We start from the raw sequence: 18,351 nt of genomic DNA, 5'->3' as shown, positions 1-18,351 counted from the left end.
GTTGTATAGTTCAATCTCAAACACATCTGATATCGTCGGTTTACGGTGACAAATATATTAAATAGGGACAATACTTGGCTCAGCGAAAGATCCATTTTAACTCCTCGCAATGATCAGGCATTTGAGATTAATAACAAAATACTGTCAAATCTACAGGGGGAAAGCAAAGTAAAATAGATCAATAAATAGAATGGTCGATGAACAAGAAGCCACTAATTACCTACCCGATAGAATTCTTAAATTCTTTAAATATGCCCGGACTTCCTTCTCATGAAATTTGTTTAAAAATTGGCATTCCGATTATTCTACTCCGAAATTTAAGACCACCACAACTTTGCAATGGAACTCGACTGAAAGTAACCCAGTTGCAACAAAATATAATCGACGCTCAAATTGTAACAGGTTGCGATGCAGGAGAAACCGTCTTTATCCCCAGAATACCCATTATACCAAATAATTTTCCGTTCCAATTTAAAAGAACGCAATTCCCGGTATCGGTGTGTTATGCAATGACAACTAATAAAGCTCAAGGGCAGACTTTTCGTGTTGCCGGAGTAGATCTCGGTGTCAGTTGTTTCTCGCATGGTCAGTTATACGTTGCTCTTTCCCGGGTTAGCAGTTCTAGAAATCTTTATGTTCACGTGCCGGACGCAACAACTTCCAATATAGTTTAAGCCTCATGTAAATGTGATCTAAACAATATTACCAATACATTAACTTAATAACAGAAGGAGTCACACGCTAACAGATTCGCGGACACAGCTATCTTTTCTGCCGAAAGTCGCTATTATACGCGAACGAAGTCGCGGGCAAGAGCTAGTAGATTTCTATTTTTATTATTTTCTTTCCGCGAGTTACAGGCTTCTTTATATATTGATAGAATGTCTGATCTGTTTTTGATCTCTTGCGAGCGAGACCCAGCGTCTTTTGTCCGGTGGTTTGTTGAACTGGTTGATTCATGGGTACGAAATTGAAGAGTTCCTCCGAGTCCTGAAATTACAATGCAATATTAATTTAAGTTACACTGCAAACGTTACGATTGAAATAAAGGATTATGTGGAAATAAATTATGCAGTGACGCTATTTACTACTATTGTTAATACATATTTAAATTGATAGTGAATATATTAAAGGAACACTTACCGACATTCCGCAATTATATCAGTCTTCACCATCAGATGCAAAGGTGAAATGGATTTCAATTTATTATACCCCCCCTTTTATATTTTTTAATATAATTATTTCTTTTAATACATAGAGTTCAATATCGTATATTTTTGTTAGATGTTAATATCTGTACAAAAATGGTATGGTGAAATTGAAACCACAGACATTACGACGCCTAACATTTTATTGTTTATCGAAAATATATATCGATAAAATAATACTACTGTCTTTTTGTTCACGGTAATCATTTTCATACATTTTATTCTGATGATTTGACAAGCAAAATCATGGTATGTTAATAGTATATCAGCGTAAGCGAACTTGCAACGTAGCTGAATTATTTTTAAGGAGACGGATCATAACAATTTATCAATATCGACATACAACTATTAAGCCTTTTTTTACCTGCTATTATTATAAAGATTAAAAATAAATCGTTTTTTGTTATTGATTTATTTTTTAAATAGCTTAGATGTACCTCTATGCTGGAATAAAACACAAGATTTACTTAATCGATCTGCAATTAGTGAGCATCGACACGTTTTACGTTTTCATATAATTGTTCAACTTCTTCTATATTCATAAAAACTAAAATTAGATTGAAATAAGGTATCATAGTAATTGCGAAAAAAATCCTACTAATATTATAAATGTAAAAGTTTGCATGTTTGTTTGTTTGTTACCTCTTCACGCCCAAACGGCTGAACGGATTTTAATGAAATTTGGCACACACATAGAAGATAACTTGGATTAACACATAGGCTACTTTTTATCCGGGTACAGGAAGTAGTTCCCCCGGGATGCGGGTGAAACCGCAGGAAACAGCTAGTTATAAGATAAATACAAGTTTATTCTTACATACCGGAATATGAGATTCTGACTAGTCATATCTTCATTCCTCTAGGTGTCTAGAAGTTGCATGCGAGCGTGCAAACCGCAGCGTTTGTACCGTCGCCCGGCATCGAAAACATTCAGCAAAAACAACAATCTTCAAACTTTTTTCTAAATATTAAATTCATATTGTTTATTTAATTAAGTATCTATTTTCATTATTCGTCTACATTATCTATAATAATCTACACTGATATTATATAGAGGAGAGATTTGTATTTTTGTATGTTTGTAACGAATAAACTCTAAAATTACTTAACCGATTTCGATGAAACTTGGTACACAGATAGATCATAACCAATATGACATAGGACTTTTTATCTCAGTATTAAGTTCCCGTGGGATAATTTAAAACTATAACGTGGGCGAAGACATGCGTAAAAGCTATCTTATATAGTAACTGTAGTGCTCCCTGCGTCACTAATATTACCTATTGGCTCGGTCACACACCAGTATCAGGAGGACGTGCGCGCACGCTCACCGCTCGCACGTAACTGACAACTCTCCCCACTACCCGTGTGTACGAGATAACAACATTTATTGAGTATAGGACACTACATCCCTTCCTTATTATTAATTTTATTTAATTCTTATTAACTTAACATGTTCATGTACTCTGTAATTTTGGACGTTATTAAAATCAATTGAATCACTTTTATCTTTTATCTTGCTATGTCATAATCAACTCTTTTAATTTAATCGCCGTCACTCCCATTCCCATTTTGAATTTGTTTTGTTGCACTTTCCTCTCTAGTTCTATTTTCTTCAAATGAATTACATTCTTTCTCAGATGCTGGCCAGTCTCTTCATTCCTTACTAATACATCTCCAGTCTCCCCTTCAGTTCTCTCTTGTGCCTTCCTTTTTCTATCCCCATATTCTTTTCCTTTTTCTTTTATCTCTGTCTCTAACTTCCGAATCTTCAATTCTATAATCATTATCCAAAAAAGGTGGGATTTTATCCCGGTTTAATCTTCTAAAAAAACAGCCCCTGAAGGAGTCTTACCTTTAGGAGGTACTGAGTGTGGTGTCGAGTTGTACATCATAAGATATTCCCAGACGCTCTCATGCAAATCTTTTTTATCAACCTGGCTTATTTTTAACCGCTTTAGTATCTCGGTTTTGCCTTTCTACTTCCCCATTCTGCTGAGGCCAGTAGGGTATCGTGTTATATAGTCGCATATTACATTGTTGGCAGAAATCTTTGAATTCCTGACTTACGAATTGAGCACCATTATCAGCAGTTATAGAGGTAAGATAACCAAGCCGGTATTTGGCAAGGGACCCATTAGGTCTATGGCAATATCTACCCACGGAACTGAAGGCAATTTCCTTCGTTTCATAGGTACAGGATGACTCTGCAATTCCACAAGAGTACATCCGCTACATTTTTTGACCATTTCTTCCGCATCTTTGTCGATTCGCAACCATCACACTTTAGTGCGCAGCCGACTTTTCATGGCTACTATCCTCGGATGCCCTTCGTGTGCAGCATTGAGTACGTCTTTCCTTAATTCTCTTGGGATAACAATTTTGTCACTTCTAAGCAGAATGTTATCGTAGAAGCAGGGCTCAGATTCAAACACTTTATAACGCTTTACAGACTCATCCCAGTCATTATTGTACATTCCTCGTTTAATGTTTTTGATTTCTTGATCCTTTTTTAAGGGGATGGCACATGGACATGTTTGCTCGACTATTTGTTGAACAAAATCATCCACGCGTCCCTTTGGAACATCATCGTGTTTACAAAGTCTGGATAAGGGATCAGCGATATTTGTTTTCCCTGGTCTGTATATTATTTTTTACCTATACGCCTGGAGTCTCAGGACCCATCGCTCTACACACGCACATGGTTTTGACCTCTTCTCAAACAAGAATTCAAGGGGTTTATGGTCTGTGCTGAGATTGAACTCCTGTCCGAATAAGAATATATTATAAATATAAATAATAATAAATGCGGACAACATCACATACATTGTTCTGAACCCAAAGTAAGTTGCTATAGCATTTGTGTTATGGAATTCAGATACAACGAAGGTACCACAAACACCCAGACCCGAGACTTGACCCGAGATTGTACTTACCTTCCAGTTCAGTTATCGTACGATTCCTTGGTCTTTGTCTATGTCTCTGAATAATTACGGCTCCTAAACCTACTGGGCTTGCATCAGCAATAACTTCATTAACCTGCCATCACACACACGTATGATTCACAATTTCATGTTGGCTCATACTGCCATCACACGAACGTATGATTCACAATTTCCTGTCGGCTCATACTGCCATCACACACACGTATGATTCACAATTTCATGTTGGCTCATACTGCCATCACACACACGTATGATTCACAATTTCATGTTGGCTCATACTGCCATCACACACACGTATGATTCACAATTTCATGTTGGTTCATACTGCCATCACACACACGTATGATTCACAATTTCATGTTGGCTCATACTGCCATCACACACACGTATGATTCACAATTTCATGTTGGCTCATACTGCCATCACACACACGTATGATTCACAATTTCATGTTGGCTCATACTGCCATCACACACACGTATGATTCACAATTTTATGTTGGTTCATACTGCCATCACACACACGTATGATTCACAATTTCATGTTGGCTTATACTGCCATCACACACACGTATGATTCACAATTTCATGTTGGCTCATACTGCCTTCACATACACGTATGATTCACACGCTTTGTCTCCACATACCGAAACCAGTACTAAAATATCAAATAATGGAGTAACATTCTTTTGAATTAATAACACCTAACTTCTGACAAGATATAGGTAACTTAATGAATAAAGAATGATTTCGGCTATGAAGTTGCGGAATACTTAATGAATTATTATTTACACAAAATATGATATCGAACAAGGTAATTACATTCATAATACTCTTAATTAGTATATAACACCAATGAAATAATAACCTCTAATTCGTAATCATAATGTTTACAATTTTTTTTTTTTTTTTACCACAAAGATTAAATACTAATATCATTTTCAGGTGCCAAATTATCCGGTCCGGACCATCAACATGCTGACTATAGCCCTAGTATTCCAAGACCCTAGGTTCCGATAACCCGTTGATGACAAAACGTCAGCGCGGAAACCTAAATGTGTGATTTTATTAATTTGACCGTGAGTCAGCATTGCATTATCGTATTTTGAAGGGGCAAAGCTACAAAATCACTTATTAATTTCGTGTAAATAGCTACAAACATCCAAAACATAAAACTATTTCCAATTATCTACTTAATGTTATTTTATTTGTGGAAATAGTCGGTATGAATAAATATGTGAACGAGATCTAGGGTCGGGAAGTGTAGGTTATGCTTTTGCATGGACAATTTATAACAACAAGTATCAATAACACAATCTCATCTTTTCTAACCAATAATTATCGCAACCATACATCATCCTACCTCCCATTTTATTTTATTATTTTAAATGACCAATATCGAACGTGAAATGAAATAATGGAATTATTCCACTTACTTTTGTCCTCGTCGCCACTTGTAGTGCTCCCTGCGTCACTAATATTACCTATTGGCTCGGTCACACACCAGTATCAGGAGGAACGCGCACGCTCACCGCTCGCACGTAACTGACAACTCTCCCCACTACCCGTGTGTACGAGACAACAACATTTATTGAGTATAGGACACTACAGTAACACTGTGAGCTTAAAACCTTAACCGCTACGATTTGTACGCTCGTGTATGCAATTGTCAATTTTGCAAGTATGCAGTTTTACAAATTTGGATTGAATGACGTGATTTTAGGCCTATAAAAACGTGTTGCAAATTAATGTCCGGTACAATTCCTCTCTGGAACGAATCCTCTCCACAAGGGATCAACGCTACGAGCTCCTAATCAAGCTACCTGTCTAAGCGCCTATCAAGAATGTAAGTATCTATTCATAATCATATCTAACTATTAAATAGTCAGAGCAATGTATTAATTGATATATTCAAGTATTCGAATGTTGACCGTTATTATTGTGATGCTTTTCTGTGATGTAGGTTCGATTCCTGCACAGATAAAATAAGCTATTTTCTGTTGAAAAAAAAATGGAAACTAAGTACCAGTTACATAATTATTTTAACTTATTTCAACTATAGCACAATGATCATTATGACTGCTAATGAAAGATTGGATAGTCGAGGGTTCCATTCTCGTAACGTTTCAAGTCTAACTGTGACATAAAGTTAATCTGATCATTGTTTCTTATCTCTGTAGCATAGATAGAGTATTCTAGTTTGATGTTAGGACAATGTGTCTCTATACCAAGCGTTGTATTCGTACTTCATCGATTTTTATAATGTTCAATATTAGATTTATACATAGAAATATTTAGAGATACTACGAAACCTAATCAACATAAACACCTATACATAAGTAGAAAATAAAATTATCGATTACAGTGCACTAATGACATATTGGAATATTCGTTCACAGGTCGAAGCTACTCGCCAACGATCTCTTCCTCTCCAGCGACGAGTCTGAAGCGGAGGTGAAGCCGAAGAGGAAGTCGGAGGACAAGAAAATGAAGAGAGACCGATCCGACAAGAAGGGTGAAGGATCTAGTTCGAAAAAGTCCAAACCGACTATCCCCCCGATTTCTCCGCCAGCACGTGTTACGGCCAATGAATTATTCGGCAACGAAGACAGTGACAAAAATGAATGTGTTAAGAGCTCCACCAAAACGGGTAATGTCCCACCTATACATTCTTATTTTACGAAAAGGCAGGCGAAGGGCTATTCTCGCCAAATTAGTGAGACGAAAGAAGGAAAATATTACGAGTACGTCGAGGTAAAAATCTATGATGTTGAAGAAATAAAAAAAATAATGCCGATGAATAGATGGCGGTATGCTATTACTAGTATAAAAACGAAATTGGATGAAGATAAGGAGTCTTGGCACCATATAAAAGAGTTCATCTTAGCGACCCAAAAAGATTTTAAAAATTGTCCGCTGTCATACTTAGGATCCTACGAAACTTAATCAATTCATTATTCCTGTACACATTTTTTTATATTACACGATGCATAGTTATATACATTATAATCCCTGTATTAGCTTTAATTCCTAGGGTAATTCAATGTATTTTTGGTTATTTCATTACATTTTATAATCATTATCATTGTATTTTTTCTTTGTTTCACAGCTTCTACACACCTCACTAATAAGTCAAGATCCAGAAAAATAAACTGTGACAAGTGTAAAATATTAATTCCAGAAAATCAGTATTCCTATCATATGAGAACTAATATACACAAAGCAAACTGTTTATTGAATACCAAGTTCGCAAATATTCATATTATTGCGACAGCATTCAATAACAGAATAATGACATACAGATTGAATGTCACTCAGGAAGACGAGTACCTTGGTCTAAAGGCGTTCCTGAGTGATCACCAAACCAATATAGCAGAATTGATTACTACATCACTAAATAAACACAATTGCATAAAAGTTAATTTCGAATTGTTTGCCTATTTTATGCTACCAACTTTAGAAGAAAAGCAACTAAAGTCATTTAATACCAAATACAATATTATTTATAAAAACACTGATTTGAATGAATTATTAACTGAAATAATGAATGCATTGAACGAGAAATTAACAGAGTTCCAACACTGTCAATCTGGTTGGACGTTTGTTTCTATGAGTTATCTCGAAATTAATATAAATAAGTATTCACCTATGAGGGGTGGATCTTATATAGATCTACCACCAGCTATTAAACATTCTAGAAGTTGTATTAATATAAAAAATGAAGATGATTGTTGTTTTCTATGGAGTATAGTTGCTGCATTATACCCAGCGAAAAATAACGTATGCAGAACAAGTTCATATCCTCATTATTCTTCAGTCTTGAATATAGAAGGAATGTCATTCCCACCTACAATGAATGATATTAAACAGTTTGAGAAAAACAATCCAAATATATGTGTAAATATATATGGTTTTCAAAATAATATTGTAACTGGGCCTCTTTATGTATCGAAACATAAGAGATAACATCATTTTAATTTACTATATATTGAACACAATAATGTCGGACATTATTGTTTAATCAAAGATCTTATACGTCTAGTACGACGTCAAGTAACTCATTATAAAGGTAAAGTTATTTATGTGATACATGTTTACAATTTTTCAGTAGTGAAACAAGATACAAGTCTTATAACTGTTCTAAGATTTTGTCTATTTTTCCTGAAAAAAAATTTATATTGAAATTTAAACATTTTGAAAGGCAGCAGAAAATAAATTTCATCATTTATGCTGACTTCGAATGTATGTTAATTGACTGTAATGAAAGTAACTCTTTAAACACTCGGAAACTAAAGATACATCAACCTTCATGTTTTGCTTATTATATTTGCTGTGCACATAATAATGAATAAAATAAGTATGTCTCATACAGAGGTATAGATTGTGCGGAAATATTTGTTAAATATTTAATAAAAGACGCTCAACGTATATATAGAATTTTAAGTAATAAAAAGTCGATGACTCCATTAACAGCTGAGCAAGAGATGAATTATCAGAACTCGAATACATGTCACATATGTAAACAACTATTGCTTAATGACAAAGTTCGAGATCATGATCATATTACCTCAGAGTATCGTGGGGCAGCGCACTCCCATTGTAATTTGATGTATAGAGTTTGTCCATTCATTCCTGTCGTCTTTCATAATTTGTCTGGATATGACTCACATTTATTCATTCAAGAATTAGCAAAGTATGAAGGTACTATTAACATAATACCGAAAACTAAGGAAAAATACCTCTCAATAACGAAAGTAATAAAGACAGAAGAATATAATCATCCTTTTCAGATAAAATTTATTGATTCTTATCAATTTCTTAGTACTAGTTTAGATGCATTGAGTTATAGTTTATCAGAAAACGATTTTTTAAACTTATCAAGAGAGTTTAGCGATAAAAGAAAATTTGATCTAATGAGAAAAAAGGGTTTTTATCCTTATGATTATATCGATTCTTGGTCCAAATTTGATGAGACGCAACTTCCATCAAAGCATCATTTCTATAACAGTTTGTGTAAGAAGCATATAACTGATGAAGAATATTTACACGCTCAAACAGTCTGGAATGTTTTCAAAGTTAAATCTCATGGTGAATATACAGATTTATGCATAAAATGTGATGTACTTTTATTATGTGACATATTCGAAAAATTTAGAGAAACAAGCTTACATTACTATAAGTTAGATCCAGCTTATTATGTTACTTCACCGAGCTTAAGCTGGGATGCAATTCTTCTATATACTGGCACTGAACTGGAGTTAATAAGTAACTTGCAAATGTATGAGTTATTAGAAAAAGGAATTCGCGGTGGGCTGGCACAGTGTTCTCGACGTCATGCTGAAGCAAATAATAAATACTTACCACATTTTAACGAGTCAGAACCAAGCAGTTATTTAATATACCTTGATTGTAATAATCTGTATGGCTATGCTATGATGAAGAAGCTTCCTATCTCAGAATTCAAATTTTTAACTCTTGAAGAAATTAGCAACTTTGATGTAATTACTATCTCAGATGATAATGATTACGGTTATATTTTGGAAGTAGACCTGATTTATCCGAACTATTTACATAACAAACATAAAGATTTACCTTTTGCAGTTGAAAAATTAATACCACCTTATGGAAAATCAGAAAAATTGATTGCGAATCTTTATGATAAGCATCATTATGTGATTCATTATGTTCATTTAAAAGAGTGTTTAAAAAATGGTCTGATTTTAAAAAAGATTAATTGCATACTTAGCTTTAGACAAGAATGTTTTCTCAAAAATTACATCGATCTTAATACTAGACTTCGTCAAAATTCTAAAACTGCATTTGAGAAGGACTTTTTTAAATTATTAAATAATGCGATATTCGAAAAACTATTGAAAATAAGCGCAAGCAAGCTGATGTTAAATTAGTAGCGAAATGGCGAGATGTGGTATCTCTAACAAACAAAACAAACAAACATCTTGATGCTGAAAAATTGTTAGCTAAACCAAACTTAAAAAGTGTATCAATATTTTCAGATAATTTTATAGCTGTAGAATTATATCATGAAAAAGTTGTTTTAGATAGACCGATTTATATCGGATTCACAGTTTTGGAATATTCTAAGCAACACTTATACCAGTTTCATTATGATTTTATAAAGAAAAAATATGGAAATAATGCAAAGCTATGCTATACTGATACTGATAGTTTGTTATATTTAATATATACAGCTGATTTTTATCTAGATATGCATGATGATCTTACCAAGTTCGATACTAGTAATTTTGCAGTAAATAATCCTTATCACATACCACAAACTAATGCAAAAGTTCCCGGATTATGGAAACATGAGATGTATGATGATTTAATTATAGAATTTGTTGGTCTACTAGCTAAATTATATTTTATAAACAGTCTCAAAACTCAAATTAAAAAAGCTAAAAGTGTTTCCAAATCTATTACAAATGATCTAAAATTGAATGATTACAGCAATGTTCTGCTGACCGATAAAGCGCTAAGATGTAAAATGAATATGATAAAATCAATTAAACATGTCTTATACTCCCAACAAGTAGATAAACAAGTTTTAGATAGAAATGATGATAAAATTCAAGTACTACAGGATCAAATTCACACATTACCCTGGGGTCATTGTGATTCTATGTTTTTAGATTATTCCAGTGATACGTAATCTATAAATGTATAGGTTTAGTATCTATTAATTTTATTAGTGATAATTAACGAGCACTAATTATTCTGTAATCCACATCTAGACAACTACTGTTCTAAATTAATTTATTGTATAGAAAAGATGTATGAATAATTATTTTAGAATAAATTATGTACTATAAATGAATATATTACGCTACTATTATGAGAGAATGTATACGCTATGATGAACATTCATAATAAAATGATATTTCCTAAACAAATGGACTTTTATTCAAACGTACTCAACTTCCTAAACGTTATCATCAAATTGTAAGTTCATGCTTGTTCTATGATGAGGTTCATATAGTAACGAGTATATAAGTGTACGTTAGGTGGAAATAAGATTAATATACACTATGAAGTTGATCAAACAACCCGTATCTCTCAATGTTAATAATAGAAGATTAAGTGACTCTGTTCACCACATCAGAGCACTTTACTGACAAATACTATTCGCTGTATAATATGTGGCCCATCAAACTGTGGTAAAACTAATGTTATGATCAGTTTACTGCTGCATGAAAATGGGCTCAAATTTAAAAATCTTTATCTTTACTCTAAAACTTCTTTTCAACCGAAATACCGTTTCTTGGTCGAAGTATTAAAAAGGGTGCCACAGATTAACTTTTATGAGTTCAATAATGACAAAGATGTAATTTCTCCGAGTGAAGCTTTAACTAATTCTGTATTTATATTTGATGATGTTGCGTGTGAAAATCAAATAAATATCCGCAATTATTTTTTTATGGGTAGGCATAAACAAATAGATTGTTTCTATTTGTCTCAAACCTATTCGAAAATTCCAAAGCAATTGTTACGTGACAATGTGAATTTTCTTATTATATTCAAACAAGATGATGTAAATTTAAAGCATATTTATGAGGAGCATGTTAGTTCTGATTTACAGTGGAAAGAGTTCAGAAATATTTGTCAAACTGTTTGGAGTAAACCTTATAATTTTCTACTCATTAATAAAGAATCGTCATTAAATAATGGAAGGTACAGACAGAATTTTGATATGTTTTTTAAATTTGACTGACTGTTTACATGTGCATATAAGTAATTAACATGTAAAATCAAATTCAGTATAATTTGTTCCTTAGCTGAACACAGTTGCTATAATAGGTATAACATGGAGAAAAATATTAAAATAGAATTAATGAAGTCTGTACACTCCATAAAGAATAAAATAAAACAAATGAAGGATCAGGAACACTCGATGAACTTGTCAATTGATAAAATGCTAAAACCTGTCACAGATCCTCTTAAAACCCTAGTTGATTCGAACAAAACAATAGAAAAAATACAAAATTTAGAAAATGCACACTCTAATTTTGAAGACATGGAATTGAGTGATTTTAATACTAGTTCATCATCAAAGTTTGAAGAATGCTACGATCCAAATTCGAATCCTGTAGAGATCGTTAAAAAGTCTCCCTAGACGGAATTGTTGGATGATTTAGAAATATCATTATAGGGTCGTGATATTCATGATATTTATGATGGTGTAAATATACCATTTGGAATAAGGAGTGTTAACAAAAAATTACTAATGAGTAATTCAATAGTTTCATTTTCTAAAATAGATAGTGTGAATGATGATAATGTCATTTTAATTAAAATTGGTGACAAAAGCTACCCCTGGTTTAAAAGAACTTTTACTTCGAAGAAAACCTGATTTGAAACTAATATCGAGCAAAGATAAACTTGTCTATAAAGATATGTTGCATTATACAAATGCACATAAGAGAGATTTCAATCCTAATGGACAAATTAGAGGCGATAAAGGTGTAAAATATCGTGAAATAATCAAACCATTGTTTTCTGAAGCGTTAAACAATAATATTATCACTAAATTTGGAAGAAGCTTACCAACGCTAAAGAAATACAAAAATAACACTGACTTGGTATATTGGGACGATCCTAACGAACTAGTTGACAGATTGAAACTATTAATTGCTTCCCGAGATGCCGGTAATACAAACCATGATAATGAAATTTTATCAATTATCGAAGAATTAAAAGAAGCTGACATAATTAAATAATAAATACTCATAATAACATGCTTTTTATTCAGTATTATAGCTGAATTCAAGACAAGTATACTAAATTGTGAACATGAGTAAAGCTGACGTGGTAAACGAAATTCATAAAAATGCGAGGGTGAACTATCCACGAAGACATGTTATCATGAAAGATATAGATGACTTGTGGCAAGCAGACTTAATTGATATGCAATCAATTTCAAAAGAAAATAAAAGTTACAGATATATTCTTGCCGTCATTGATACATTTTCGAAATATGCTTGGGCCTTTCCTATGAGAAGTAAAACCAAAGAAGATGTGTGTAACTCTTTCAAAACTTTGTTAGATAAAGGGCGTATTCCTAAAAATCTGCAAACGGATAATGGAGCAGAATTTTATAATAACAAATTTCAGAAGCTTATGAAATCGTATCATATTAACCATTATTCAACTTTCTCAACAAAAAAGGCTTCAATAGTTGAACGATTTATTAGAACATTGAAATCTAAAGTCTACAAAGAATTTAGTTTAAAAGGCAATTACAATTGGGTAAATAATACCCTCAATGATGTTGTTTACAAATACAATCACACTCACCATCGCACTATTAATGAAATCCCTGCTAATGTGGACAATATTAATAAAAAAATGATATTAGAAAGGTATTTAAAATTGCTAAAAAATAAAAATTTAAAAAGCAAGTACAAAGTAGGTGATTATGTACGTATCAGTAAATACAAAGGAACATTTAAAAAGGTTATACTCCCAACTGGTCAACAGAAATATTTAAAATTCGCAACATACAAGATACAACTCCTATAACTTACTTAATTGAAGACACTATCAGACGTCAGCCTATTTTAGGTGCATTTTATACACAAGAACTTCAAAAAACAAATAATCCCAATGTATATCTAGTCGAGAAAGTTCTTAAAAGAAAAGGTAGCAGGGTTTTAGTAAAATGGCTAGGTTTGTCTTCAGCTGAAAATAGTTGGTCGAATGTTATATTATAATTAAAATAATATTAACAACAAACTCGAATCGCATAACTACTTATTAAAGTATTCAAACCGGAATTATCAGTCTTATAATGTGTTTTGGAGAGAGCAGTCTTCTTAATTGGCTTATTAATAATTTACCATTTGAATTACACTTACCAGGATATAATTACTGTGGTCCTGGTACTAAATTAATAAAAAGACTTGCACAAAGAGATAACGGTGTAAATAAGTTGGACGAATATTGCAAACATCACGATATTGCATATCACAAGTCATCAAACTTAAAGGATCGACATAAGGCTGATTTAATTTTATTAAAAATGGCGAAACAGCGAGCGGCTGCTTCCGATGCCAGTACAGGCGAAAAACTCGCGGCACGCTTAGTAAGTAAGGCTATGTCGGCAAAAATTAAAACTGGTTCTGGATTGAGGAAAGGCCGTTCTCCAAAAGTTATAGCTGGAAAAGGATTAAAAAGTAAATTAAAAACTATTATTACAAAAGCAAAAAGACACATAAAAAAATTAAAACCTAAGAGCAAGAAAATGGCTATAGAATTAGCTATTGCCGCTACCAGAGAATTAGCTGATGATTCATCAATTAAGCTCCCCCGTGTTATTCCTATTCCAAAAACTGGGGGAGTATTACCTCTGATCCCTATTTTTGCTGGATTATCAGCGGCGGGAGCTTTAGCAGGCGGTGCAGCTGGTATTGCTAAAACCATAAATGAATACAAAATGGCTAAAAAGCTGTATGAGGAATCGAGGAGACACAATGAAAAAATGGAAGCTCTTCGTATTGGGAAAGGACTACACCTTAAACCACATAAAGGCAGCCTTGGAATTTTCGTATCAAAAGAAAAAAACTAAGATATCGGCTACCCAATCGGGCCTTAACTAACTTTGACATTTTAAAGTATGGGAATAGAATTCCTTATTTTAGAGGTGTCTTTATGAGAGATGAGCTCCCTAAATGTCCTTATAAAAAAGAATGTGGAGTTATTAATTTAGATAGTTCTAAAAATCCTGGTTCTCATTGGGTAGCTTATGCAAAATATAATGATTATGTTGAGTATTTTGAAAGTTATGGAAATCTTAAACCTCCAAAGGAATTTATTAAATATGTAGGTTCTAACATTCAATATAATTATGAAAATATACAACGTGATCACCCCTTCAATTGTGGACATCTTGTTTAAATTTCTTAAAGATTTTTTAGTATAAATAAGAAATAAAATAAACAGGATCATATAAAAGAGTTCAGTATGCAAGCATGTCTACTACGGTTACCATCTCTGGAAATAAATCAGAACTGGTCTCGTATTTCCAACCACCTCTTCATTTATCTGATCAATACGAGTGCGGTTTACTATACTTTTCAGTATTAAAACCAAGACCAAATGTGCCCGATAATAACAGCAGTTTAACAGCTGCAATCAGAATCGAGTGTGATCTTGTGCACGGTTCATATTACAACGGATTACCGACTCATTTTATTCATGAATTTATATCTGATACTGCTCCAGGTCGCGACTACAAAGAAATACCTCAGAATGTTATTTACTTCCCAGTGAACAAAAATATAATTTCATCCATATCTGTTAGGATTGTAGAAAATAAAACGTCCTATTCCATCAACGACCATTAAGGTGCACAGACGTAAGAAAAACGTGAGGAAATTGACTAAATCAAATAAAGATTTTCTTAAAGTATTAGGGTTTAAAGTATGAGTATACTACAGATTACCGATTTATCACACTTTGATAGTTTAATCGAAAGCTATGAAGTCCATTCATACAATCCCTATAATAACAGCTTTAGAGAAAACGATGAAATCAGAATCCCCATACATCAGCAAGATATATACGTGCTACCATCAGGAAGTTCAATCTACATCGAAGGTCAGACAAAGCTGTTCGGAAAGGATGGGCATCCGATCAAGAAAACTGTTACAAAACAAACAAACAAACAAATGCGGACAACATCACATACATTGTTCTGAACCCAAAGTAAGTTGCTAAAGCACTTGTGTTATGGAATTCAGATACAACGAAGGTACCACAAACACCCAGACCCGAGACAATGTAGAAATGTGAATTTTTACATTGACTCGACCGGGGATCGAACCCGGGACCTCAGAGCTAGCGACACCTTGAAACCGGTGCGTACGCCACTCGACCACGGAGGTCGTCGTCGTCGTTACGTTCACTAATAACCCTGTTATGTATTTGTTTCAAGACATCAGATACGAAATGAATGGAATTGAAATAGATCGCATAAAAAAAATCCGGAATAACATCAACAATAAAGTCTTACATCTCATTAAATGAAGCAGAAAGTAAAGTTGCTGCATTATGGTGTTGGAATTTAAACGGGTTCCAAAGTGATGGGCATTTTAGCGTTGTGGTGCCTTTAAATAAGATTTTAGGGTTTGCAGAGGATTACAATAAAATTGTGATTAATTGTAAACACGAACTTATATTGAATGGGAGTAATTCTAATTTAAATAGTATTATTCTTACTGATGAAGTCGTTCAGCTTCAAATAGATATACAAAGGGTTCAGTGGAGAGTACCACATATAAAAGTTTCAGATCGAGAACGTTTAACACTTTTAAAGCATTTAGAAAGAGATAAACCTATTCAGATGGCTTTTAGAAATTGGGATTTATATGATACCTTTACTACCTAAAACCACAAAGCATTCTTGCAGGTTAATAGAAAAAGTAATAAATCAAAAGACAGCTCAGTATTTAATCATTGTGATATGACAAACGTAAAGCTATTTTTGAATTCTCAGTATTACCCTTATGAACCTTTAGGTTTAAAGTTTTCCGAAAACAAGTACAGTATATTATATGAAATGTATGTGAAATTTCGTCAGTCGTATTATAGCAGCCCAGTCGATCCCTTGCTTGATCTGAAAGATGTTAAAGAAAAAGCACCACTTTTTATCATAGATTGTTCAAGGCAAAATGACTGTTTAAAAACAGGCCCGGTAGACGTAAGGTTGGAATTTGAGTGTTCAACATTGATACCAGATAACACAACTGCTTATTGTTTAATTATTAACGATCGACTTGTGGAATACAAACCTTTAAGTAATATTGTGCGCAGGCTATCATGACTGCTATTGTAGATGTTCAAGGTTTTTGTTGTAATGTAAATTCTTACCTTCACTATTTTTTGTTAGTCTGTGGTGGTAGGCACTACGCATTATATATATACTCTGTAGATGTCACTAGCGCTACCATTGTTAAAAGTTTTGTCTCAAAGTTAAATAAAATAATTAAGTATATTTTAAATATTTTTCATTAAAATACAACAGGTTATGGGCCCAGAAAGTCCAACAAATAGAATCAGTGCAAAAAGTTGCTAAAATCTGTGTGAAAATCCGTATTGCAAAAATTCTAACCTGCAAACGCAACGTGCTCAGTTTTACTGCAGAAAATATTTCGCAAAGTACGATTGAAAATGTCTTCAAGTAATTGACTGGCATTAATTGACAAATTAACAGGCCGTGATAATTATGCTACGTGGCGTTTTGCGGTTAAAACATATTTACAACATGAAGAGTTGTGGCAATGTGTGGAACGCGAGTCAAGTACCGCGATTGACAAAAAACTGGTTACCAAAGCCAGAACAAAAATCATACTTCTCGTCGATCCCGTGAACTACATTCACATACAAGAAGCAAGCACTGCGAAAGAAGTTTGGGAAAATTTATCTCGCGCTTTCGATGATTCCGGACTGACACGCCGAGTTGGTCTGCTACGAGACTTGTGCAATACCACGCTAGCTGGATGTCTAAATGTAGAGGAGTACGTCAGTAAAATAATGACGACGGCACATAAGTTGAGGAACATTGGCTTTCAAGTAGATGATGAGTGGCTAGGCACACTTTTACTCTCCGGACTACCTGAAAACTACAAGCCAATGATCATAGCCATTGAGTGTTCAGGCATGAAGATCACTTCTGACTCAGTCAAGTCAAAAATATTGCAAGATGTCAAACAAACAGAAAGTGACTCCGCCTTTGCAACAAGTCAGAAATATAACAATAAAAATAAAAAATATACTAAAGGCCCCAGATGTTATACGTGTAACAAATATGGTCATAAAAGTCCTGAGTGTAAATCAGCTAAACCGAACAAGAATCAGAAGAATGGATATAAACAAAACGGTTCTTATGCTGCTGTTTTTGTGGCTTCATCAGAGTGCTCTGATGCATGGTATGTTGATTCTGGCGCTTCTGCACATATGACCAGACATTACAATTCGCTTCAAGACATAATAACTCCACGCATTAATAATATTAAAGTTGCAAATAATAAAACACTGCCTGTGCAATGCTCTGGAAATGTATGCTTGAGTGTTTATAATAATAGAGGTCAAGAAAATGAAATACTGCTTACAAATGTGCTACACGTGCCTGAACTAGCTACAAACTTACTATCAGTCTCTCAGATTCTAAATAATGGTGGACAA

At 33.5% G+C, this 18,351-nt stretch overlaps 1 protein-coding gene across 1 annotated transcript; it reads left to right on the top strand.

The window, feature by feature from the left end:
• The first annotated feature begins 5,316 nt into the window (after window positions 1-5,316).
• On the top strand, window positions 5,317-7,764 carry LOC113506097. The gene is made up of 2 exons (XM_026888955.1): window positions 5,317-5,998; window positions 6,552-7,764. Coding segments are annotated over exons 1-2 (549 nt in total). The 5' UTR covers window positions 5,317-5,996; the 3' UTR covers window positions 7,099-7,764.
• The last annotated feature ends 10,587 nt before the right edge of the window (window positions 7,765-18,351 follow it).

Source organism: Trichoplusia ni, chromosome 28 (genome assembly GCF_003590095.1).
Source record: "Trichoplusia ni isolate ovarian cell line Hi5 chromosome 28, tn1, whole genome shotgun sequence".
In the NCBI taxonomy this organism is placed as follows: Eukaryota; Metazoa; Arthropoda; class Insecta; order Lepidoptera; family Noctuidae; genus Trichoplusia; species Trichoplusia ni.
Note: the sequence above shows the minus strand (reverse complement) of the source record. Positions and strands in the feature narration are given on the sequence as shown.